Below are 26,709 nucleotides of genomic sequence, written 5' to 3'. Positions count from 1 at the left end.
ATACATGTATATATATATAAATGTATATAAATGTATGTATATATATGTATGTATGTGTATAGATATACATATATATGTATATATAATTTATTTTCATATGAGTGTTTCATTGTGCTTTTGTTTTTGCTTGCGGCACTTGCTGATGTGGTTACTTAAGGCAGAAGGTTACCTTACTACGCAAGAAAATAAGATTTCATTCCTGAATTATTTCTGTATACCATAATAAAACATGCATAAGGATAATTTTCAAGCTCTGATAATGAGAATAATAAGAACAGACCGGGCTCCCGAAAGTTTACTGAATATACTTTAATATATCCGTACAAAATACTAAAGGCTGCTAGAATTTACTCTTTTCAGTAATCAACTTACAATAGTAATGATGATTATGGTTATTATTTTGCCAAAAGATTTCTGGTTATGTTTACCACCGAACAAGCTTCCCTTCACATTTCGTTATATGGAGGAGCGGTTTCGCACTCTGCAATTTCTTTTCTTGAACTTGACAATTTTCTGCCGGAGTTGCAATTACTTGCGGTAGTCCGTCACGTTGGAGATTAAGAAAGCTTTCTCGGGATGTCCGTTTTAAACGGACTGCAGTGGAGATAACTGCTAAGAATTGTTTAGGATTTATGTACTGTGAAGTTGTGGTCATTTGGCGGAAGGAATGGATTTCTAAAACTGTGTAGGACTGTAGGATGTTGTTACATTGAATGGATTAGACTTACTCATACTTACTGGAAATTATGCAAAAAAACAAATTCAGCCCTATCAATTCTGTCTTTTATCATCTAGAACAGCATTTCAAGCTTTATGGCGTTTCGGTTTAAGCAAAAGGAGGGGAGAGAGAGAGAGAGAGAGAGAGAGAGAGAGAGAGAGAGAGAGAGAGAGAGAGAGAGAGAGAGAGAGAGAGAGAGAGACGCGGAAATATGCTATAAAAATGGCAAGAAAAAAGACCATTAAAAGAGATTTCTACTGATTTCATGCAGTTTTATGCGTCAAGAAAATCTTTTTTCACGGATATGATGTACTGAAAAGTAGCACTTCTTCAAATTTGAACACTGAGTAACTCGTAAGTGTCCACATCTACAATACACCGAAGAGTTCTGGTTAAAAAAATTTTCTGTCATATACTTTGGCGTGAAATTATGTTCCTTGTCTCTGTGTCTTGAGCGGCCTGTACGCTGCACGCATTCGTGCCTAAACATCATTAGCAATCCCCCAGGTCTAGTTCAGTTTTCGTCTAATTTCTCCGATTGAGGTTGAGCAGACTTGCACGTATTTACAAAAAGAAACAAGTAAAAAATGCGCCAAAGTTTCTTCGGCGCAGTCGAGTTTTCTGTACAGCGTATAATGCTGTATTATCATCAGGTTTCAGCCACGGCCCGTTGGTGGCCTGTGTTGGCACCTTTAGCGGTGCCAGACGCACGATCATGGTTAATTTTAACCTTAAATACAATAAAAACTACTGAGGCTAGAGAGCTGCAATTTGCTGTAGGGCGCTGCAATTTGGTATGTGTGATGATTGGAGGGTGGATGATCAACATACCAATTTGCAGCCCTCGAGCCCTAGCTATTTAAGATATGAGGGCGGACGGACAGACAAATAGCCATCTCAATGGTTTTCTTTTACAGAAAACTAAAAACTTAGCATGTACTGCGTGTGCTTGAATGCTTTTAATTTTTCCATCTGTTTTTTTTTTTTGGGACCCAGGACCCACTGGTCCAAACCGTTCTCGTTCATTTTGGTTGACGTCCTTGCTGTCGGCGGTTGTTTGAGGGCAGAATCTTTTAGCCCATTCCACCGAAAGGGAATCGCGGTGTCCATGTTTCCCAACTGTCGCTCGAATCTTAGACCTTGTTTTCTGGTTTTGCCAAGCCTCAAGTTGAACACTTTTCACTTTTTTTTTCCTCTTGCATGCACTTTCACAAGCGAGCGAAAGGGAGAGAAGAAAATATACACATACATCATATAAATATATACTGTATATAAATATATATATATGCATATATATAATGTATATATATATGTATATATGTATATATATATATATGTTACATACAGTATACTGTATATATATCCATGTCTGTATAAAATGCAAAAATTATAATGCGACACTTTATGTAAACAATAAGTTACCAAAGTACGTATGAACCTCAGTTAAAATCAAGTTTTCATAACTTGTTAGCCATTTGTCCTGTTTTAGTTACTTTTTACTATTTTCACTTTTCTACACCTAAGTACTTTACTCTTTTCATTTTCTCCGTAATTATCTCCAACTTCATTACCTCTTTGGAAAGCTTATTTCCATTTCAATCGTCATATTTTCCGTGGAAACGTTTCTCTTCCCAAACAGCAGTTCGTCGCAGCATTTTTTTTTCTAACTAACATTGCTGTTCTTGTTATTTACTTGCTGTGCAATTGGAACTTGAGAAGCTCAAGCGAAAATGCAATGCATTCCTACCCTAATACTATTCTTCTTACATTTTAATACTTTTTAATCTATTTAAAAATTATTATTTTTTTTTGATAAGTGGAATCTCTTCTTACTGCATTTCTCTTTACCTCCTAAATCTTCCTAATGAACACCATATTCTTTTGAAGCTTGAATTTCAAGTCAATGGCCCCTGTGGGTTGTTCCATATGAAGAGGTTTCATCTACTGAATAATAATAATAATAATAATAATAATAATAATAATAATAATAATAATAATAATAATAATAATAATAATAATAATAATAATAATAATAATAATAATAATGTGCTTGTTGTTACCTGTTTTCCAACGTTTCCACATGTGGTCTTTGTAATGAGTTTAACCTTGCTTGGTGCTGTATGTTAATATGCTAATGGACTTTTGCGTGTAGTTTGCATGGTTTGGTAATATAATGTAAGGGAATGAGTCTGAAAGTGAGATAAAGGAATTCAATGCATTTATTCCTTTCCTGTTTTAGTCTTGTTTCATATGATTTTTTTTAAACTATATTTTTTACCAACATTTTTCTTAGCATAGTTATATGGTGCTCACAATTCAGTCCTTTATAATAGACTTATTGACTCAATCTTTTAGATCCCTTAGCTTTTCCTTTTCATTTATTCTTGCTGCCTTTTCTTCCTTGCTCTTGAAGCCTGCATGATGCGCTGAATTCTTACACTCATTTTTTCATATTCTCAAAATATTTTGAATTCTTATGCACATTTTTTCATATTTTTAAAATATTTTGAATTCTTACACTAATTTTTCAAAAATATTTTGAAATCTTACATTCATTTTTTCATATTCTCAAAATATTTTGAAAATTTGTCCATATTTATTTTGAATTCTTAAGCACATTTTTTTCATATTCTCAAAATATTTTGAATTCTTACGCACATTTTTTCATATTTTCAAAATATTTTGAATTCTTGTGCACATTTTTTCATATTCTCAAAATATTTTGAATTCTTACGCTCATTTTTTCATATTTTCAAAATATTTTGAATTCTTACACACATTTTTTCATATTCTCAAAATATTTTGAATTCTTACACTCATTTTTTCATATTCTCAAAATATTTTGAATTCTTATGCACATTTTTTCATATTCTCAAGATATTTTGAATTCTTATGCACATTTTTTTCATATTCTTAAAATATTTTGAAATCTTACACCCATTTTTTCATATTCTCAAAAAAGTTTGAATTCTTACACACATTTTTTCATATTCTCAAAATATTTTGAATTCTTATGCACAATTTTTCATATTCTCAAGATATTTTGAATTCTTACATTCATTTTTTCATATTTTCAAAATATTTTGAATTCTTACACCCATTTGTCCATATACTCAAAATATTTTGAATTCTTAAGCACATTTTTTCATATTCTCAAAACATTTTGTCAATATTCATAACAATAATTCTCTAGAAATTCGATATTTTCACATATTTTTTTCCATTTTATGTTTATGGAATATCTAACATGTTGATGAAATCTTAAGCATCATAATTCTAAGTTACATTTTATAACATTTATAGCTAGATATTTGTGTTAAGGTCAAAGTCAGATATTCAGTTCAGACTTATATACTTTATTGAAGAGGAGATCTAAAACAAAGTATATCTCTCTGCATCATCTACAAAATTTCTTGTTAATGGTTTCTCAGGTTAGATTATTCCTCCAGATTGCCTACCTCTTATTACTGATGCTCTAGTGACATGCATACTTGAATAAATGCCGAGAGAGAGAGAGAGAGAGAGAGAGAGAGAGAGAGAGAGAGAGAGAGAGAGAGAGAGCAGTAGCAGCAACATCAGTATCAGCAGTTTTAAAGACATTTCCCCTTTGCAGCTGTACTTAATAAGTACGTACGTACAAAATGAGAGAAAGTGCGTACATAAAAATGAGAGAAAGTACGTACATACAAAATGAGAGAGAGAGAGAGAGAGAGAGAGAGAGAGCATCAGGAGAATGAGAGCTGTAGAGAGAGAAAATGAGAGAGAGAAAGTGCGTCCATACAAATGCAGCAGCAGCAGCAGAGAGAGAGGAGTTTTAATGCCATTTCCCTATTGCAGCTGTACTTAATAAGTACGTACATACAAAATGAGAGAAAGAAAGTACATAAAAATGAGAGAGTACAGAGAGAATGAGAGAGCACAGCAGTTTTAATGATTTCCCTATTGAGAGAGAGAGAGAGAGAGAGAGAAAATGAGAGAGAGAGAGAGAGAGAGAGAGAGAGAGCAGCAGCAGCAGCATCAGGAGTTTTAATGCCATTTCCCTATTGCAGCTGTACTTAATAAGTACGTACATACAAAATGAGAAAAAAGTACGTCCATACAAATGAGAGAGAGAGAGAGAAAATGAGAGAGAAAAGCATCATAAAATTTAATGCCATTTCCCAAAATGCAGCTGTACTTAATAAAAATAAAGTACGTACATACAAAATGAGAGAGAGAGAAAGTACATCCATACAAATGAGAGAGAGAGAGAGAGAGAGCGAGCAGCATCAGCAGTTTTAATGCCATTTCCCTATTGCAGCTGTACTTAATAAGTACGTACATACAAAATGAGAGAGAGAGAAAGTACGTCCATACAAATGAGAGAGAGAGAGAGCGAGCAGCATCAGCAGTTTTAATGCCATTTCCCTATTGCAGGTGTACTTAATAAGTACGTACATACAAAATGAGAAAATACGTACATAAAAATGAAAGTACGTACATACAAAATGAGAGAAAATACGTACATAAAAATGAAAGTACGTACATACAAAATGAGAGAAAATACGTACATAAAAATGAAAGTACGTACATACAAAATGAGAGAGAGAGAGAGAGCAGCAGCAGCAGCATCAGGAGTTTTAATGCCATTTCCCTATTGCAGCTGTACTTAATAAGTACGTACTTACAAAATGAGAGAGAGAGAAAGTACGTCCATACAAATGAGAGAGAGAGAGAGAGAGAGAGAGAGAGAGAGAGAGAGAGAGAGAGAGAGCAGCATCAGCAGTTTTAATGCCATTTCCCTATTGCAGCTGTACTTAATAAGTACGTACATACAAAATGAGAGAGAGAGAAAGTACGTCCATACAAATGAGAGAGAAAGAGAGAGAGATAGAGAGAGAGAGAGAGCAGCAGCAGCACCAGCAGTTTTAATGCCATTTTCTATTGCAGCTGTACTTATTAAGTACGTACACACAAATGACAGAGAGAAAGTACGTCCATACAAAATGAGAGAGAGAGAGAGAGAGAGAGAGAGCAGCAGCAGCAGCAGCAGCAGCAGCACCAGCAGTTTTAATGCCATTTCCCTATTGCAGCTGTACTTATTAAGTACGTACACACAAATGACAGAGAAAGTACGTCCATACAAAATGAGAGAGAGAGAGAGAGCAGCAGCAGCATCAGCAGTTTTAAAACCATTTCTCCATTGCAGCAGTACTTATTAAGTACGTACATACAAAATGAGAGAGAGAAAGTACGTCCATACAAAATGAGAGAGAGAGAGAGAGAGAGAGAGAGAGAGAGAGAAAAGCCGTTTTAATGTCATTTCCCCATTGTAGCAGTACTCATTCCAGACAGCAACACGCCATCGTTAGTTAATTACGTGATTGCTTCATTTTATAGCAGTCGTCAAGAGGTACCCCAATCCACCTGCGGTGGTGAGAAGCAGAGTACAATAAAGAAAGGGAGAAAGTATTTCCTGATTGCTGACTTTCGATACTGAATTATTGTGATTATCACCACCATTATTGTGTATTGTTATTGCCGTTATTATGGGTACACATAAACAATTTTGATCCGTTCTTAGATAACCGTGTAATTCTGTGAAGTTAACAATTACAGGTTTTGATCTAATATGTTACCTTCGTTTCAAGAGAAGAAAACCTGGATTCAGGTTTTATTGTCATTGTATGCCGTTAGTTCAGTCATTTTGTGTATTGCGACTTTCTCATGAAGGCAGACGCCATTTGATTGGGAAAATATTACTCCGTTGAAAATTATCTTTGCTGTATTGACAAGTGACTTTACCAAAAATGAAATGACCAAGCTACAAGATTTTAAATGGAATTATTGCTGATCTCTGATTCTGACAGATTTCATCTGTAAATAATGCATCTGGAAATGGGTTGAGTCTGTTAAAGAGGGTTCATGTTTGGAGGAGCCCCTTGAATTTTTATATCATATTACTGGGATAAATAAGAACATAACAATTCAGGTACCTAAGATACTGTTTAGTGAACTGTATCTGGGATAGAGAGGGGCATGATGCCAGCAACCCCATTCCTGAATACTTACTGAAAACCGGGAGACTAATACATCTAAGAGCCCCACCTTCTAAAGTAAAAGTGTGTGTGTGTGTGTGTGTGTGTGTGTGTGTGTGTGTGTGTGTGTGTGTGTGTGAGAGAGAGAGAGAGAGAGAGAGAGAGAGAGAGAGAGAGAGAGAGAGAGAAATGCAACCTCGTTTTCATATGTAAAAGTTTCCATACATAGGCCTATATGCCTGTTAGGTAAACCCGTTCAAGAGAGATGGGATATAGGTCACAATGAGGCTTGAGTAGCCTGAGTAAGTTCATTTTACAACCCTTATTGTAAGCATCACACGCATCTTGATCTTTTCTTCCTTAGTTGTAAATCTATCTTAGTTCGACAGCACAGCTAACTTTTCACTTGCATATTGTCACTGCAATAATCTCCATCCACCGTCCATCATTGTCATCACTCTTGTTATCTGATCATCATCATCATCATACCCGTCAAATCTACGATCACCTCCTTCCCCCATATCATTTTTTTCTTCGCCTTCCTTCCTGTTATTTTTTTATTATAACCGAAGCCAGACTTCCATCAGAGTAATCATCCTTCTTTGCTCCACTTCCTCCTCCTAATCCTCCGCCCCCTCCCCCTCGCCTCCCCTCCCCCTCCCCTCCTCCTCCCCTTCCTTCCCCTCCCCTCCCCTCCCCATCTCCCCCCCTCCCCCCCCATCTCCCTTTCCCTCCCCATCTCCCCTTCCATCTCCCTTTCCTCCCCCTCCCCATCTCCCTTTCCCCTCCCCCCCCATCTCCCTCCCCTCCCCCTCCCTTCCCCCTTCCCCTTCCCCTTCCCCTCCCCTTCCCCTTCCACCTCATCATCATCATCTATGTCCTCCTGTCATCATTTTCCTCCTCCTTTCCCTTCCTAACATCACCGTATCTGCCTGTTCCTTCATCCCTTGTCTTCCCTCTTTCTATTTCTCTCTCTTCCTGCAGCTAATGCCAGCCGCTTCCTTCCTGAGGCCAGCGGACGAACTGATCTCTAGATTCTGCTTCGTCTGTTTCGAAGGAGCCAAAGCGCTTGAAGCACTAGAAAGCTTGCCCTCCAATATCGTCCTCGACGACGACTTCGTCCGCCAGTACTGTTTGCCGGTGGTCAAGGGCGTGGAGAACCTGAAGAAGTGGGTCCAGAAGTACACGGGAGGAAACCAGTTTGGAAATATTGCCCAATTGGGTTAAGCGAATTTCCCAGGTTTCACAAGCGTTCGTGACTCCTCTCTCTCTCTCTCTCCCTCTCTCTCTCTCTCTCTCTCTGATTTATAGTGAATTTATATTTGGAAAGATAAATCAACAGTTTTTATAAGTTGTAGAAAATAATGAAAAACTATACATTTTATAAAATTCAAACACTTATGTTGTCTCATATATATCAACTGGTATGTTTAAAAATCTTCATATATACCAATTGGTATGTTTAAAAATCTTCAAGAGAATAACCATTCAACATAATGGCGATATGAACTTTTACCTTTCTACTGAAAATCAACAAAGGAAATAATTAGGGAAATTTATCTTATCGAATGTATCAAGTGCGCCATGTCTAAATATGGAAATAAATAAACGTAATTTAATTACATTCTGTACCTTTTCTGCCTCTTTATCGAAATCAAAATGTTAATTTTTTACACTTGGAAATGCTTCGTTGTGTTGAGAAGATAGATTCTGACAGGTATGACGAATATTGAGAACTACTGAATATATATAAATATATATATATATATATATATATATATATATATATATATATATATATATATATATATATATATATATATATATACACAGTATATATATACATTTATGACGAATATTGAGAACTACTGAATATATTATATATTATATATGTATATATATATATATATATAGTATATATATATATATATATATATATATATATATATATATATATATATATATATATATATATATATATATATATATATATATTTTTAATATATATACTTTTTAATGATATCTTAACTATCACCAGCAACCCACAACAGTCAACATAAAAAGGATGGGAAAATTCTGTTTAAATTTTATGCTGTAGGTTGTGGCATACAAAGAAACGAGAAATTAAGTAAAACTTTTCAAAACTCCATTATGAAAGTGGCTATTTTATTAGTTTTGCACATTTCCTCTTTTGACTTCTCTCAGAATAGATGTTTCTGTTTAGAACTGGTCGGGTCGTCGAGATTAAAAGGATTGACCGCCTTAATCCAGGTTAAGAGAGCCTCCTTGTTCTTCACTCTGGTAAAGTCAAATACTGACTGATGACCATTCTTTGTCTTAACATCGACCAGTTGCAGCCACACGACGACATGCTTTCAGCCACAGCCTGGTGGTGGGCTGTGTTGTTGGCACCTATAGCGGTGCCAGACGCACGATCATGGCTAACTTTTAACCTAAAATTAAAATAAAAACTACTGAGGCTAGAGGGCTGCAATATGGTATGTTTGATGATTGGAGGGTGGATGATCGACATACCAATTTGCATCCCTCAACATACCAATTTGCATCCCTCTAGCCTCAGTAGTTTTTAAGATATGACAACAGTTATCTCAGTAGTTTTTTAGAAAACTAAAAATTCCAAGAGGAGCTATAGGAACTGGCCAAAGTTCTTAGGAATGCCAGTGGTGGATATATATAAGTTCAGCTGAACAATTATAGGAAATTAAAAATAAGACAAGGCTAAGGAATTATCCCATTTTGATATGATATAATGAAGGTAATGTTTTCAGGGGAAAGAACAGGGCAATTGAAGTACCCACACAAATGAAAGTTCTTATGGCCCCCCTTCCCCACCGTCTCGTAGGGGGATAGTGCCGCCAGTGCACCTCATGCGGTGCGCTGTAGGCATTACTTAAGGATCTGTGCAGTGTCCCTTCTTCCCCTAGCTGTAACCCCTTTCATTAGTATCACTCTACCTCCTTTCATAATCTGTCTTCTTACTTTCCACCCTCTCCTAAAAATTGATTCATAGTGCAAATGCAAGGTTTTCCTCCTGTTATACATTTAAACCTTTTCACTGTCAGTTTCAGTTTCAGCGCTGAGTGACCTCACAGGTCTCAGCGATTGACCTTGGCCTAAAATTATTGTAATCACATGCTGGCCCCAGTGCCTCGGTTCAATCCATCCATCCATTCATTCACAAAAATACGCAAATGGCAAACTAGTGACAAGAAGAAGGTTTCACTGGAATATGACGCTTTAACCTGAGCACCTTAGAGCGGATTGATTACCCAAAATATTTGCATGGGACTAAGGAAACCGTAAAATTTCCAGAGCAAAATTCATTTTCATGTATGGTCAAAATGTAAATTTTAGCAAGAAATTTTATTGGTCACACAGTTTCCAAAATGATAATAAAAACAATTCTTTTTCCTGGCCTTTCTTTCTCATCGTTAATATTATTACAGAAGTGTTCCCCTTTGTCCGTCTAAGTCATTTGCGGATTCCTCATGTAACATTTTTTTGATAAATGAAGAAAAAGTTAAGTATATCTTAGTTTATAATGAGCTGAATCCTTCAACCAGAGTTTATTTTAATGTGGCTAAGAACCAACTAAGTTCAGCAACGGACCTACGGTGGAATCCGAACCATTACGAGGAGAAACTGTCCAGAAATTAAATTCCTCTAATTCTTCATTGGCCTTTACCAGTCGAATTGAAAGCTAGTGTAATGAAGAACTTAAATGTTTGAAGTTCGTCTTACTTTATTTATATAATCAGAATCATATATAAAGGACTCTTCTTCTAGTTTTGCATGCTACTTTTTATATGGAAGGTTCCTATATATCATTTATTTCCGGTATATAGTTTATAATGGACATCATGCGGTACTGTTACAGCCGGCGAGCCTTCAGTCATTACTGCTTCCAACCCTTTCGTTCCTGAACCTTCTTTCATATTCTCATTCTTCCAGCTACTTTCCGCGATTTATAGTGCACTGCGAGGTTTTCCTCCTGGCACCTTTCAAACCTTTGTCAATTTCCGTTTCAGCGCTGAATGACCTCATAGGTCCCAGTGCTTGCCCTTTGGCCTAAATTATACACTCAATTCAGTTCAATCCATCATTTATATGCGCATTATCCTTCATGTATATGACGCTTTCCTTGGAGATTTGCGTATGACTCGCTGGATTTTGGAGGTTTCTATTCATAAATTGTAGAGACATAATCCTTCATGCACAGATGCTTTACCTAAGGGATTTACAAATGAATCCCTAAAATGCATTTCAACCAGAGATCTGACTGTGTTCGTATTTACGGTGGGAAATGCCTGTATTGTCCAGATCCAATGCATTTGTCTTTTTACCAATTGATAAAAAGGCATGCATATTAATAAGTTTCTGGACTACTGTACTTTATATATATGTATATAATATATATATATATAGTTATATATATACATATATATGGTATATATATATATATATATATAGTATGTATATATATATATATATATATATATATATAATATATATATTTATATATTTATATATTTATATATTTATTTATCCATTTATTTAATTATTTATCTATATTTATTTGTTTATTATTGTACGTGCGCTGCACATTGAAGACTCATGAGATGGCTTAACCGAGGTAAATAAAACAATGACTTCAAGAGGTCGTTTCAAGTGGCAATGAATCACAGTAAGGTTTGAGACTCAACGGGGTTTGTTATTATTGTAATTGTAGTAACACGTTTTGGTGATATCAATCAATGTTAGTAACAGTATTAGTAGCAGGCCCTATTTCCCACATTACTTTTCATCTTGAAACCGAGTACGACCCTCACTTTCAAAAATCACTTTCATGCAACACGGAAGTAACGGTACACGTTCAATCCCCACCCACGCCCGCCCACCACCTACGCCCCACCCATCCGAGTCGTCAGATCACGCTGTTGAAAGAAAGCATTGTCAGTCACGGTGCGTGGTGAATAGGAAATAGATAAAGAAAAAATGTAGTTTATGAGCTATTTGTTCTGATATCGGTTTGATCCGGGAGTATTTTCTGTCTGCAAGTTAACGAGATTTGATATTTTAATATTTTAATATGATATTTTACTTATATAAATGGATTTCATTCGGGAAGACCACTGGGTTGCATTATTCTAGTCTCAAACCTTTACAGATGAAAGCCACTAACAAGCATTGAGGCTGCTGGATACTTATGAAGAGTTAATATTGAATTGATATTCATTTAATTTTTGAATGAGACTTTCCGCATAGTCATGTATTTTTTCAAGACCAGTTTATCTTAACCAGTGACTAAATACCTTTCATTAGACTGTAGAATACCAAAGCTACTTTTCTCAAGAGAAAAACGTTTCTAGTACGTAAAGTTATAAATTAATAGAAAAAGGTTACAGTTTGTCATTTAATATGAAAATTACGATACAGACAACATTAACGAACGCAAAATAAAAATAAATACTCGATACCGAACGGTCGATAGCAAGGATATCGTATAGACGCAGCGCAGCTGTCGGCAGATTGGCGGTTACAGGGGCGTTGAAATCGCTGGCTGTACACTCGCTGGCAGTCAGTGTTAGCCGAGTGTTCCGAAGGGGAAGATGTTGCTCTCACTCTCTTATCCCCGCGCTCGCTTGGACATAAACACTAAAAGGTGTTTGATCTCGTTGTGTTTACTGCTTTGCTTTGGCTTCATTGGTTTAATGAAGTGGTGTGATTGTAAATTTGTGATGATATATTAACCACCTGAATTTAGAGCCCTTTATTGTAATTTTTTACTAACAATAATGAAAATATTTAAATTCATCCACTAATGAAACTATGTTTATAACTGAAAATTAATATTGTGGTGGCAGTGCTGTGATGAGTTATCAGGAAGTGTGGAAACAAAAATCGGAAATGAGTAAATCTAGTACTAAATTTTTATGAACGCATAGTGAACAGTTGTTTTCATTGCTACTCGAAAACTTAAGAGGTTGCATAAGAAATAGGCTAACTATCGTTGTGCCATGATGGTTTGTAAACCTATATAACTGATATCAAGCAAACATATAATAGGCTTAGGAAATAGAATACAAGAAGCCTATAAAATTGCACTCATTAAATATATATATATATATATATATAAATATATATATATACATTATATATATATATATATATATATATATATATATATATATATATATATATATATATATATATATACATATACAGTATATAAGTATATACACAGTGTATAATTATAAAAATAGGTATGCATGTCACTACACTCAGACAAGTACTACATCAGCTTTGTCTTATTGGCGCGACGAAAAAACTTTAAATTGCTTGATTTCTTTAATGTTTATGTTGCTTTTATTCCGAAAGGATTTCGTAACCTCCATCAAGTGATCCTGGTATTTTGAAATGTTTGATAGGTTTTGATCATGTAGAAAATGGGGCTGATTTTTATGTTAGTTGGAAATAGGTTGGAGAGGTTTGCTTTGGATTCTCTCTCTCTCTCTCTCTCTCTCTCTCTCTCTCTTATCCACTTTTCGTGACCCTTACCTAGTTTTTTATCCCCATGTCAAATTTGCTCTCTTCTAAATAGATTTCCCTCTTATCCTATTTTTCTCTTATCCATTTTGTCTCCCTTAAATCTTAAAGTTTTCTTTACCCATATGCTGTTTTCCTTCTCCCATATCCAGTTTTTTCATTCTGATCTATTTCAAAGGCCCTTTTTACAGTCTTCATTCTCGTTGCCCTTTCTTTCTCATCTCCCACCTCCCCAATCTTCTCACCTGTGAAAAACGATACCTTGAACAACAACATTGCTGCCGACTTCTGTTAGGTGAACGACCTTTGCCCGGCCAGTTTTTTCTACTTTTATATATTTATGTATTTGTTTTATTTTGTTTTATTTATGATGAAATTAGGGATTTAACATCTCAACTGATGAAATTTTGTCTAGGAGGACGAATTAATAGTTTTTTTAACTTATGATGAATTTAGAAATAGCTCTCGACTGAGTGCCTCTCTCTCTCTCTCTCTCTCTCTCTCTCTGAGTGTTTGTCTGTGCGCCAGGACGAATTTCAAAATATTTATTATTTTTTTGCTTTATGATGAATTTGTGAATTAGCATCCAACTGAGTGCTCTCTCTCTCTCTCTCTCTCTGGTGTTTGTCTGTGCTCCAGGACGAATTTCAAAATATTTATTTTTATTTTGCTTTTGCTTATGATGAATTTAGAAATAGCATCCTGACTTAGTGCTCTCTCTCTCTCTCTCTCTCTCTCTCTCTCTGGGTGTTTGTCTGTGCGCTAGGACGAATTTCAAAACAACGGAGTGTTCTGTTAGTGACGTAATTCGATTTGTCTCCGTAAACAGACACCATAAACTAATCTGAGGTTTTCGGATGAGCTTTTGAGTTTTTCCTTCTGTACCTGGTGGTTGTAATTAAGCGTCAGGTGGTTGCTAATAGATAAAATGGCGTAAAAAAAAAGACCCATACTCGGTAATCTTAGCGAGTTAAATAATGAAAATATTCTCGATTTTTGATGAAATATCTTGCCTCTGAAAAGTAACTCGAGTTGGAATGTTGTTTGTTTCAAAAGAAAAGACATATATTGGACGCACAATAATTTAGAGCAAGGAAATTGAATGGGCATTGGTATCCCAAAGAATAACTTTGTAGAATGTTAAATGTCTTTGCTTTTTTTTTGCCCAATATATTGATAATTTTAAGGTTCATGAGTAACTCCTTAGCATTCATTGCTTCAGATGAAAATAGAACATCTTCCTATTTTAAGGCTGACATATTAAGGTTTATGTAAGGACTTCGGCTTGTTTTCTCATGGTCTTATCATTTTTGAAGGTGCGGTTATTACAGCTATATATATTGGAAGAAATATATATATATATATATATATATATATATATATATACATATATATATATGTTTGTATATATATAATATTATATATATACATATGTACACATATACACATATATATATATATATATATGTATATATATAATTATATATATACATATGTACATATATATATATACACATATATATATATATATATATATATATATATATATATATATATATATATATATATATATATTATATATATATACAATCATGAAGCTACAAATGTCGCTTAATATAAAATTCACGCTACCTCGGGAATATCTCCGATGGAGAATTATCACCTTAGGGAATTTATAAGTGATAAATGGATTGGTACTGCCGGGTCGCGATCCTCGACACAGCACTTACCCAGCAACTCCAGTCGACATTGTAGCTCAAGATTGTATATAAATCACGGTGCGATAAAAATTTATATATATATATATATATATAGAGTTATATATATATATATATATATATATATATATATATATATATATATATATATATATATATATATATATATATATATATTATCCTCAAAAACTTCTTTACTGTCTGAAACTTGTGAAGAGATACCCACCCGTTGGGTATTGTCACGTGACTGAAATGATCGACCCAATGATAACGTCCGACATACCCTCCGACGGGTCACACTCGTATCAAGTGAGATACAGTCAGGTACGACTTCGTCGGTACGACTTGTCTCACATCCAGGTGGGCGCTTTGTGACGCACCGAGCCGTGACGCATCGAAGGAAATTATCGTACGTAACAGACCACGGCTTCTCCGGGTTTCTCCCCGTATTTACATTCGCGGTAATTATTACGTCCTGAGAACTGATGGTCTTGTGTGATCAATTTTAGGATTCGCTGCCGCTGAAGTGCCGTTTGTGACCAATATCTCCCCACGCCCGGTGTTGCATGTTCGATTAACATAAAGATGTTCGAGCGCGTAATGTTGATTTTTTTTTTAAGATGAGAAACTTGTCATTGAGTTGATGTCAGCTCTCTCTCTCTCTCTCTCTCTCTCTCTCAAGGTGCATGTGGTGGATAATCTTACCCATTCCACACTTAAATCAGTACAGAGAACTGTAGTTACTATTTTAAGTTAGTTTATGCGTGTGTATTTTCATTGTCACATGTCTTCATATTGGCAATCGTCAGTAATAATAAAAAAAATGCCTGATAACCTTTCTGTAAATATTTTTATCTAATATTGATATCTATTTGTTCTTGAAAAATGACTTATTTGTAAGCATTCGTGGAGTACAGGATTTGCGAACGCGTTTATGTGAAGAAATGACTGTTGGTATGGGAACAAATTCAGCAAGAGAAATTCGTATGCTTGAGAACAAATTTGGGATCTTTCCTAGAAAGTGACCCCCGAGGGTTTTAACCCGGTATGTATCCATTTTTGCGGCGTGTTTAGTACAAGCCCGTTGGGGGACTACCGTAAAAGCACAAATAAAAGACTGTAAACATCATAAAGATAGTGACACCCCAAAAATGAAAACCCTGGGGGTCACTATCTAGGAAAGACCCTAAATTTGTGGAGAGAAATAGTTTTTGGTTTGTGTACGAAATTTTGGAAAGAAATGGCAGCTGGTTTGTGAATGAATGCACGGCGTGACATGCTTGCTTTGCAAGAGAATACGGGAGTGAACTTCATCTCGCACGGAGTTGGTCGCAGAGAAACGACGACAGCAGCGTAACCGGGAAAGTGTGCCGTGGAGAGCCGTTACAGCGCCTCCGTATGCAAAACGGGGATTGTCTTTGGTTACTTTTGGGAGATGGTATACGAATGCTACGGACTGGTGTTTTCCTTTGTTTTCTTTTTAAGTAAGATTTGAAATTGGAGTCACCGAGCGTGACACAAAGACACGCACAAGTGTCCGTTACTGATCTGGTTGTCTAGAAAGTGGTTAATTATTGAATAATTAGGACAAGAACGCTGAATATCACATAAAATGTGTACTACTTAGATTCAACCAGCCTTATGTAACACTTGAATAAACATTTCCCAGGTAAATAATGTATTACCTGTTGATAGTTTTAAAAAATGATATGAAGCATAACAGCTAGACATGTATAGAAAACAAGGTGATAATTCAAGAGGTTCTCTGGATACAAATACTGCATTACTATAAGTAACGTAAGTTGATGAAAAAGTTTTCCTGAAGGGAATCTACGAATCTGTAAATCTTCCCTCGTGATTCACATTCATATAACATAACAGATTACTTTTCTGGTGTACGTATATGACTGTGTAAAGTATATACACTTTATGGCTGAGAAGTGTACGTTCCAGGTGTAGTACGCAGTATAGGTGATATTGTTATGGCAGTGGGAGCTATTGTTGGCAGAATAATAATGCTTCTCCGATATGACCTTGTCTTGGAGGAATGGGTGTGTATGCATGTACATACAGTATGTGCATCGCGTGCACAGTCTCTCATATGAATGACGATAACCTGTTTGTGTACTTTTACCAGCAAGAACTGTGTTCTTTTTTTATAATTTAGAATCCCTGCTGCTTTAATAGGTATCTTGCAGTTTTTATTTCTCTTTGCTCTTTACCATGCGTTAGTAAACCGCCATCTGTCGGATATTCCGTAACATTTGACTTTATGGGGCAGTCTTTATGCACCAGTGTGATTAACATTTTTCCTAGCAGTTGCAAAAACCTCGCCGGTGAGAATATGCGCACTTTAGTCCGTTCCAAGACTGGATACAAGGGGTGGTTTAAGCGAAGAGTCAGAGTCTCTCTTTTGTAATTGAGTTGATTAAATGCACAGCGACCTGAAACAGTCTGTTGCAAGCATATAATGGTCATAATGGGACCCAGAAGCCTCCAGAGCAAAACGTTTATTTAATGATTAGCGTGAAAACCTTGACTGTCTATGAACAAGTCGGATGTGAGTGCTAATAGACTGCGTGACAGTACCAAAGTCACGCCTTCAGAAAATGGGGAAAAATTTGATGTACTCATTCACATAAAGTAGGTAGAAAGCAGAAAATTCTTTAGAGATGACTGGTACTGTCTCCATTTACCCCGCTTTGATCACCTAACTAGTTGCCATGGACGGAGGTATTTGAACTGTCTGGATTGACATGCTATGTTTAGGTTCTCAGTCCGCTTAGTTTTCCAGTAAGGCTGATAATAAATCGATGCGTTTGTTACTCTCGTTTCGTTTTTCTTCTTTCGAGGCACCGAAAGGCTGATGGTACCGTTGCTCATTTTCATAGGCCCGATACCAGTCTCACTCCTTTCCATGTAATAAATTAATTACGAATCGCCCGAGGTTCCCAGAACCCAGAGGGAACGACAAGAGAAAATCTTGACCACCACTGTACAAGGACGCAAGGACCATTAAGACTGAAGAGGTCCTTGCAAGGTCTATTTTAAGTTTTCTGTAAAAGAAAACTATTGAGATGGCTATTTGTCTGTCCGTCCGCACTTTTTCTGTTCCCCCTCAGATCTTAAAAACTACTGAGGCTAGCGGACTGCAAATTGGTGTGTTGATCATCCACCCTCCAATCATCAAACATACCAAATTGCAGCCCTCTAGCCTCAGCAGTTTTTATTTGATTTAAGGTTAAAGTTAGCCACTACCGTGCGTCTGGCACCGCAATAGGTACCAGCAACACAGGCCACCATCGGGCTGTGGCTGAAAGTTTCATGGGCCGCGGCTGAGAGTTTCATACAGTTATACGCTGTACAGAAAACTGGATTGTCGTGCGTCTGGCACTGCTATAGGTACCAGCAACACAGGCCACCACCGGGCTGTGGCTGAAAGTTTCTTGGGCCGTGGCTGAGAGTTTCATACAGTTATACGCTGTACAGAAAACTGGATTGCGCCGAAGAAACTTGGACACATTTTTTACACGTTGTAGTTTGTTGTGTGACTCTTGCAATGGACCTATTAAGGGTGTAGTTTTTTGGATTAGAGGGGTGCCAGTCGAGTATAAATTGTGTGAAAGAATTACACAAGCTTTCATACAATTTGCAGTGATTATGGCATCTTGAGGAATGTTATTTAAGAGTAAATAATGCGAAGAAAAATATAAATAATTTTACACATAAAAAGCCCAGCCTTGAGGACCCTTTCCTTTGGTTCGTCCATAGTTCTGAAAGAGGTTAAGGGCTTGAAGACCCTCTACCTAAACCAGAGTTGCTGATTAAAGTAACAGAACTAAAAGTTTCATCGGAACGGGAGATTTGCTGAGAAATAAGACTAATGGCGGGGTTCCGGATTCGGAACGTTTATGGTTTGATGTTTTAATTTAATCTTTAACATGAAAGCGAACAGAATTATGATGATTTAATTAATGTGTTAGAAGTCTTCTTGCCTCACGCCATGAGATCTCTTTTGTTCCTTTCAGCTTCGTTTGTTGTGTATGTGGAAGCTTGCTATGAAAGTTTATTGTACATTAAGTCTGTTCTTTTGAACAACAACAACAGTAATAATCTATAATAATAAAATCTGAGTGGATCTGTCTTGTTTGTCCGTCCCGGGTGGGGGCCGGGTAGGTAGGGGATCGGGAGGGTAGGGGAGACATGACACATGCACCCTCCTCCTGCACACCTGTTTGTCCGTCCCGGGTGGGGGCGGGGTAGGTAGGGGATCGGGAGGGTAGGGGAGACATGACACATGCACCCTCCTTCTGCAGACCTGTTTGTCTGCCCCGGGTGGGAGGGGTTAGGTAGGGGAGAATCATGGGCAGCACCGGGTTCCAGCGCAGTGTAGCGCGCACCATCAAGCTCTTAATAACAATAATAATGATAACAATAACTGAATAATTAGATTCTAGAGGCCTTCTGGATTATGGGAAAGTAGGTCGCATGATAGTAATCTGCCTTAAGAAGAAAGAAATGTTTTCATGCACAGAATGATTTATGTTTTTCTTTGTATTATTTACTTTAAGAAACATTCTTCAGGGATCCATTAATGACTTCAAATTGTGTGAAAGCTTGGTTAATCATTTCACACGTTCTACTGTAGACAAAGGGAGTTAAACCATATATTGGGCTACAGAATCAAATCACTGTTTCCCACATAATTATTTGTATGCCATGTAAACACAACCGTACGTTATGTAAAGATGTATTCATAAACAGTTAATATTCACGTATTTGCACATATGCACGGCGCATACAAATCTTACACACACATACGTTGTGTAACTTAAAAAGCGTAGAATCTTTTTGCGTACATATGCTATATAAATATATGTAATACTATATATATATATATATATATATATATATATATATATATATATATATATATATATATATATATATATATATATATATATAATTATATAAATATATATATATATATATATATATATATATATATATATATATATATATATATATATGCATATATGCATATACATATATTTATAAATATAATTTTAAGTGTAAAAATTTATGTTTGAGTTTTATGCTAATTATGTGTTGTTTTTTATCTGTTTTAGAGCCCTTGAAGATGTACTTATACATGAAAATTACGAAACGTCGGGAAATAAATATGTACAAGAAAGGCGAATTTTAATTGTCCATCAGCATACGTGTTGTATATAACGGCCATGCCACTGAATTATATATATTATATATATATATATATATATATATATATATATATATATATATATATATATATATATATATATATATATAAAATACAGGTATATATATATGTGTGTGTATGTACACTTGTATGTATATTATATATATACATATTAATATATATATATATATATATATATATATATATATATATATACATATTAATGTATACTGTCCGTGTGCTACGTAGATTTTAAATAAACGCTTTATACTCCGTTAAAAACACTTAGGTAGAGTCAGTCTTTTCGGACTTGCTGGATCGCCCAGGGCGCCGTGGAGGGAAAATTGTGCTAAAGAGTAAAAAAAAAAAATAAAATTTTCACACATTCGAGAAGTCATTAGTTCATGCGTGTCGGTGCTAACTGTAAATCTCGTTTTTTTTTTTTTTTTTTATACATACAAGAGGTTTCCGACGGGACGGGCAATCTTGTGCCTCTATTTCCCCCAGGGTAGGGAGGTTTTTGATAAATTGTGTTTGTAGGTCTGGACAGAATTTATATGAACGTAAATGATAATTTTTTTAATATTCTTTAATGTATATATATATATATATATATATATATATATATATATATATATAATATATATATAATATAATTATATATATACATTATATATATTTATATATACCACATATATAATATATATATATATATATATATATATATATAATAGTAATTCTTGATGTTTGGTCATTAAATGTTCAATTACTTATTTCAAGTAACCTGTAAGAAAAGTCTGAATGGTGACAGATGATATGTTGAGTACAGTGCCAGAATGTGAACGCATTTGTTTCATTGTTTTGATGTGAAGTAACATCTAGAACTTGGATAGGGAGGATATTACTCAATAAGAGATCACTTTATTCTTTTGTTAGAATAACAAGATGAAAAGGGAAAGATTGAAACCTAGAGACAGAGAGAAAGAAAGTAATAGTTTCCTTTTGCACATGTAATTTAGAATTTGAGGGGAGGATTAAAGACGGGTATTGAGTTGTCTGGTCTGTGACTGAACTGTGCGGCTAAGTCGGTTCAGAGTACTGCCTTTAGACTATAGATTTTTGATTAGACTGATTAATTATTGTCGGTGTTTGGGTTACTGAATAGTCAGTCAATGTCTGTGTTTCGGTTGCTGAATAGTCAGTCAATGTCTGTTTCGGTTGCTGAATAGTCAGTCAATGTCTGTGTTTGGGTTGCTGAATAGTCAGTCAATGTCTGTGTTTCGGTTGCTGAATAGTCAGTCAATGTCTGTGTTTGGGTTGCTGAATAGTCAGTCAATGTCTGTGTTTGGGTTGCTGAATAGTCAGTCAATGTCTGTGTTTGGGTTGCTGAATAGTCCGTCAACGTCTGTGTTTGGATTGCTGAATAGTCAGTCAATGTCTGTGTTTGGGTTGCTGAATAGTCGGTCAATGTCTGTTTTTGGGTTGCTGAATAGTCAGTCAATGTCTGTGCTTGGGTTGCTGAATAGTCAGTCAATGTCTGTGTTTGGGTTGCTGAATAGTCGGTCAATGTCTGTTTTTGGGTTGCTGAATAATCAGTCAATGTCTGTGTTTGGGTTGCTGAGTAATCAGTCAATGTCTGTGTTTGGTTTGCTGAATAATTAAATAAATGTCTGCGTTTGGATTGCTGAATAATTATATGCACGAAAAACCAAGTCGTGTAGAATATCTATTTTTAAATGCAATTTTGAGGTACTGATCAGATTAAAATATTTCATATACTTAACTGAAGCGGGTTTCAACGTTAAATTTCTCTCTCTCTCTCTCTCTCTCTCTCTCTCTCTCTCTCTCTCTCTCTCTCTCTCTCTCTCTCTCTCTCTCGTGTCAGGGTAACTTCCTGGATTCACGCTGGTGTATGAAAAGTTTTATTACTCTTTTTATGGTCAGACTTTTTCTCCTCTGCCTGTTATTTTAGGCCGTAAATGCTGGTCGGCGTTTTTCTAGGTGTTACAAAAACTCCTGTGGTCCTTTTTTTCATTTTATTTAGTTTTTGTTTTCCTTATTTTCACGTGAACGTTTTTGCATGTTTTTATATTTTATAGTACATGGGTACGTGTTATATACACATATATGTATGTTACGTGTATCCATGTAGACTATGTATTATAATCTATTATACAAACAGGCACATATCTACCTGTGAATAGTTACAGCTATGACTAATGTTTATATGTACATAAAAGTTAATTTATCAATTTTATATTTTTGCTCTCTATTTCATTATTATTTTTTATGAAATACCGACAGTAAGGTCACCCAATCCCGTTTGTAGCTTAGACAGTGATAATGATAATAATTATTGATAAAACATTTAGGAATCTAAATGGGAATCGAGGAGTTTTGGAACAAATAATGAATTTCAAAGCCTGTGTGTAAGAGGGGCGAAAGAGCCTCAGAACAGAACAGCTCTGTGATAGTGAAAATCGGCTCAATACGTGTGGGAATGTGTTCAAAATATATTTAAGAGGAGTTACTGAAGACAGGATGCAAAGTAATATAGTCCATTAAATCATTTGCTTACCATAATTCAGAGCACCTTGAAAACCAAAAAATTGTCTCGAAGATAAACGTAGAATATATAATGATCATGGTATTGCAGCTAGAATCCTTTTTAGCATAAATGCTGTTACCATTTAGGTATATTACTTGTTACCACCAGTTACTTATGACGCCGTGTTGTCATTCGTTATATATATCATTAGTTGTCACAATGATTGTTATTAATTATGTGTTTTGTAAAGTTGTCACAGTTTATGTGTCTAGTGTGTCCTTATTACTTACCAGAAAGGCCAGACCCCCATAACCTCTGTGCAGTTGAGGTGCTACTTTATTTAGGCAGAGAGTAGCGGCTGTGAGGAGGGAGGGAGGTTAGCTGGAAAAATTTATCATGACGAAAATTTACTTTTTTCTTTTTATTAAAGCACTGCTAATACTTTGCCTTCGAATTCCAGTCACGGAACAAACGTCACGTTAGCCTTAAGATCTTTATAATTTAATTTTTTCTCCTTACCAAAATTCAACGGGTCTACAAGCTCCCCTCCCCAGTCCGACTTGGGCTAACTTCATGCATAATAGTACCATTTTTAAACCTCAAATGAACCCCAGAATGAATATTGTTATCATTAGGTAGCTGGACCAGACCACTGCGTCCAGAACCTTGACTTTCACAGGACTGGCCCGGAAGCATTTATTTTTCAAAGTGAAATTTATGTAATTTTTAAGAAAAAATTTCAGTTCCCTGAAGATGTGATAACTGGCTAGGTTAAAAATTCTTTAGATTCATACAAAATTTTCCTTCATGAAGTTGTTTCCAAAGCTGGATAACCATTGCTGGTTGAAGTTTGGACATTTCACATAAAATGTGCTTAAATATTACTGTTGACCTCCATTCTATGCATGCAGGAATTGGGTCATGTGTGTTATTCAATATTCACGAGACATATCTAGCGTTCATGGCTACTGATAACAATCATGTTGTCGGGTCCCTCTCCAGAAGAGCAATTATAAATTCTTGATAATTACATAAGAAGCAATTGAGACAGAAAAAGATAACAATGAGGATGTATAAAAACACTAATTACATGGCTCTCTCAAGGCCGGCCGACTAATACCCTTATTAATGGTGGTACAGGAAAAAGACTATTATCGTCAAAGTAATTAGTATATGTTGTAGAATATGCTGTAGATGTATACACGCATTGCGACAGGTATTTATTTCGATCCATATATATATATATATATATATATATATATATATATATATATATATATATATATATATATATATATATATATATATATATATATATATATATATATATATATATATATATATATATATATATATATATATATATATATATATAGTTGTTCTGTAGATTAATACAATTAATAACAGTATCTCATTTAAGCTGGATGGTATCTAGTGAATATATTATTCTGGAAAAGTTACAAGCTTTCCAGAACTAACTGTCCTCGTCCTCTGGTAGCCATTACTCCTCGATAGCTTGTAACTTATCATGAATAAGTATTTCTACTAGATACCGTCCAGTAGCTAGTGGAAATATTTATCCAGGATATTCTAGTGGAGATACTTATATATATTTACTCGTATATATACTGTCTATAGGTGTGTACAGATATATACATGTATATGTATATTATATATAAGGGCCCACTATGGTCAACTAACTACCAGATGTGAAACTCGCAGAGCCAAAAAAATTTTTCAGGAAGCAAGTTTATGTCTGTGGGGGAGAGAATGAGAGAGGCGGTATTATGCTCTGTTGGACTAAAATGGAGTACCCCATACATCACGGCCCCGCTGTAATTTCCATTACCCAATGACATGCTTTGTTGATTTATTGCCTCCTGGTGTTTTTATATTGCTTACCAACAATACCCTTTGCTTCAGTGCAACATTCGTATGTTCAAGAAAAAATGAGATATGGAGGAGCCAATACCGGTCATTATTAGGCCTATGTTTGAAGGACGTTTCATTTAGACCTAAATGTTTTAACGGAGACCAGAGATTAAAGTATTATTTAATTCTCTCTCTCTCTCTCTCTCTCTCTCTCTCTCTCTCTCTCTCTCTCATACACAACACTAGTTTAACGTTCTGGGGAGTTGTATGTTTAGACTTGACGGGGCGCCAAAGTCTGTAACTGAAAAATCTCTCTCTCTCTCTCTCTCTCTCTCTCTCTCTCTCTCTCTCTCTCTCTCTCTCTCTCTCTCTCTCTCTCTGAAACGTGTATGGATGGTGTATGTTAAAGAAGGAACATGGTTTGTTATTGGCTTGTTGAAATGAGCTGGCTGTTCACTTTCGCTTGTGTACGAACTTTTACCACCTTTGCCAGGAGCCAAAGTTTACTCTCTCTCTCTCTCTCTCTCTCTCTCTCTCTCTCTCTCTCTCTCTCTCTCTCTCTCTCTCTCTCTCAAATATTATAGTCAGAGAATAAACTGGACGTGAGGAAAAGCATCGTATCTCGTGAAACTTTAACGGATGTTGCACTGAGACTAGACGTGCGAGAACGAAGCCAGGGAGAGATTCTGGTGGAAAATGGCTGGAAAAAATGTCAGCCATCTGGAATTTGCGGGATGAGTTTTGATTACTTGCTGATAAGATCATGGACTGCAAAAGGCCTCTCTGGGAAAGACAAAAGACAAAGTAGAAATCACGATTAGGTTTGCCGGATATAAATACCGTAGGAAATATATATCACGTGCACGGTGGAATTTACTAGACTACCTAACTTTTCTTTTGTTCGTGTGCAGCTGAGATATTTTTTAAAAGTAAATACACTGTTTAAGAAGCAAGATATATTAATATATATATATATATATATATATATATATATATATATATATATATATATATATATATATATATATATATATATATATATATATATATAGAGAGAGAGAGAGAGAGAGAGAGAGAGAGAGAGAGAGAGAGAGAGAATTTGCTGACCACTGGTTAAGCAAGAGGTCGGGAGTTGGAAGTCTTAGAGAGCCGGAACACCTTAAGCGTGTTGTGTTGTGTAGCAATGTGCCTTTTGCTATCTAATCAGGAAATTATGTACCTGGTGGTTAGTCGAATGCGCTGTGATGGGTTGCAACCAGCCAGAAGAGATCATGGGCTAGCAACCTCATCCCAAAGAACGTTTTGCGAAGAATGGGAAGCCTAAAACCTCTTGTAAAGTTGGAAGGGTTTGCGAAACAATTTTATCTTTTCCGTACCTTTTTGCTCAAATTATCATTTAATATTCAATAAATGGGTAAGGTAATGCCTTTAGAACCTTGTCTGTAATGTTTATTATTATTATTATTATTATTATTTTTATTATTATTCGTTTATTCTCTGATGTTAAAGAAACTTGATATTTCGGCATCTTGGAGTTTGTTTGCCCAAAATATTTTTACCATGACCTAGTTTTCAAGGACATTAGTCCATTTGAAGGTTATATTTTAACAATTTTCCCCTACATCTCAGAAACTACAATCGGGAGAGGTCTCTAGGGTGGGTTACTTACTTCAGGCAGTCTGCTACAAATCCTTTGTTCACAATCTGACTTATATACCTATTATTCGTAGGGTCATCCCTGTCACCTTATGTTATAGGTCTGTTAAATAAAACCTCTTATTCATAGAATGCAATGTGCATATACATCTTTTTCTTATTCATAGAATGCAATGTTTTTATACATCTTTTTCTTATTCATAGAATGCAATGTTTTTATACATCTTTTTCTTATTCATAGAATGCAATGTGCATATACATCTTTTTCTTATCCATAGAATGCAATGTGTTTATACATATTTTTCTTATTCATAGAATGCAATGTGTTTATACATCTTTTTCCTGTGTGCAACCACGTTGATTAGATTTGCCGGATCTTTCCTAGACAGTGA

The 26,709-nt window shown here is 35.5% G+C and overlaps 3 protein-coding genes across 7 annotated transcripts in view; 2 read left to right on the top strand and 1 right to left on the bottom strand.

Moving 5' to 3' along the window:
- Positions 1–8,359, top strand: part of LOC136836732 (aspartate aminotransferase-like) — a 36,320-nt gene extending 27,961 nt beyond the window's left edge. For all 5 annotated transcript variants that reach the window (XM_067101256.1, XM_067101255.1, XM_067101254.1 and 2 more), the window contains one exon: positions 7,720–8,359. In XM_067101256.1, coding sequence (XP_066957357.1) covers positions 7,720–7,962 — 243 coding nt within the window. In that variant the 3' untranslated portion in view covers positions 7,963–8,359. The remainder of the gene's footprint in view (positions 1–7,719) is intronic.
- Positions 1–26,709, bottom strand: part of LOC136836734 (vitelline membrane outer layer protein 1-like) — a 276,601-nt gene that overhangs the window by 2,880 nt on the left and 247,012 nt on the right. The window lies entirely within an intron of this gene.
- The window catches only part of LOC136836729 (myosin-IIIb-like), a 170,456-nt gene continuing 156,071 nt past the window's right edge, over positions 12,325–26,709 (top strand). Inside the window, 1 exon segment of the mRNA XM_067101249.1 lies at positions 12,325–12,418. The gene's annotated coding sequence lies outside the window, so the exon portion shown is untranslated.

Source organism: Macrobrachium rosenbergii, chromosome 56 (genome assembly GCF_040412425.1).
Source record: "Macrobrachium rosenbergii isolate ZJJX-2024 chromosome 56, ASM4041242v1, whole genome shotgun sequence".
In the NCBI taxonomy this organism is placed as follows: Eukaryota; Metazoa; Arthropoda; class Malacostraca; order Decapoda; family Palaemonidae; genus Macrobrachium; species Macrobrachium rosenbergii.
Note: the sequence above shows the minus strand (reverse complement) of the source record. Positions and strands in the feature narration are given on the sequence as shown.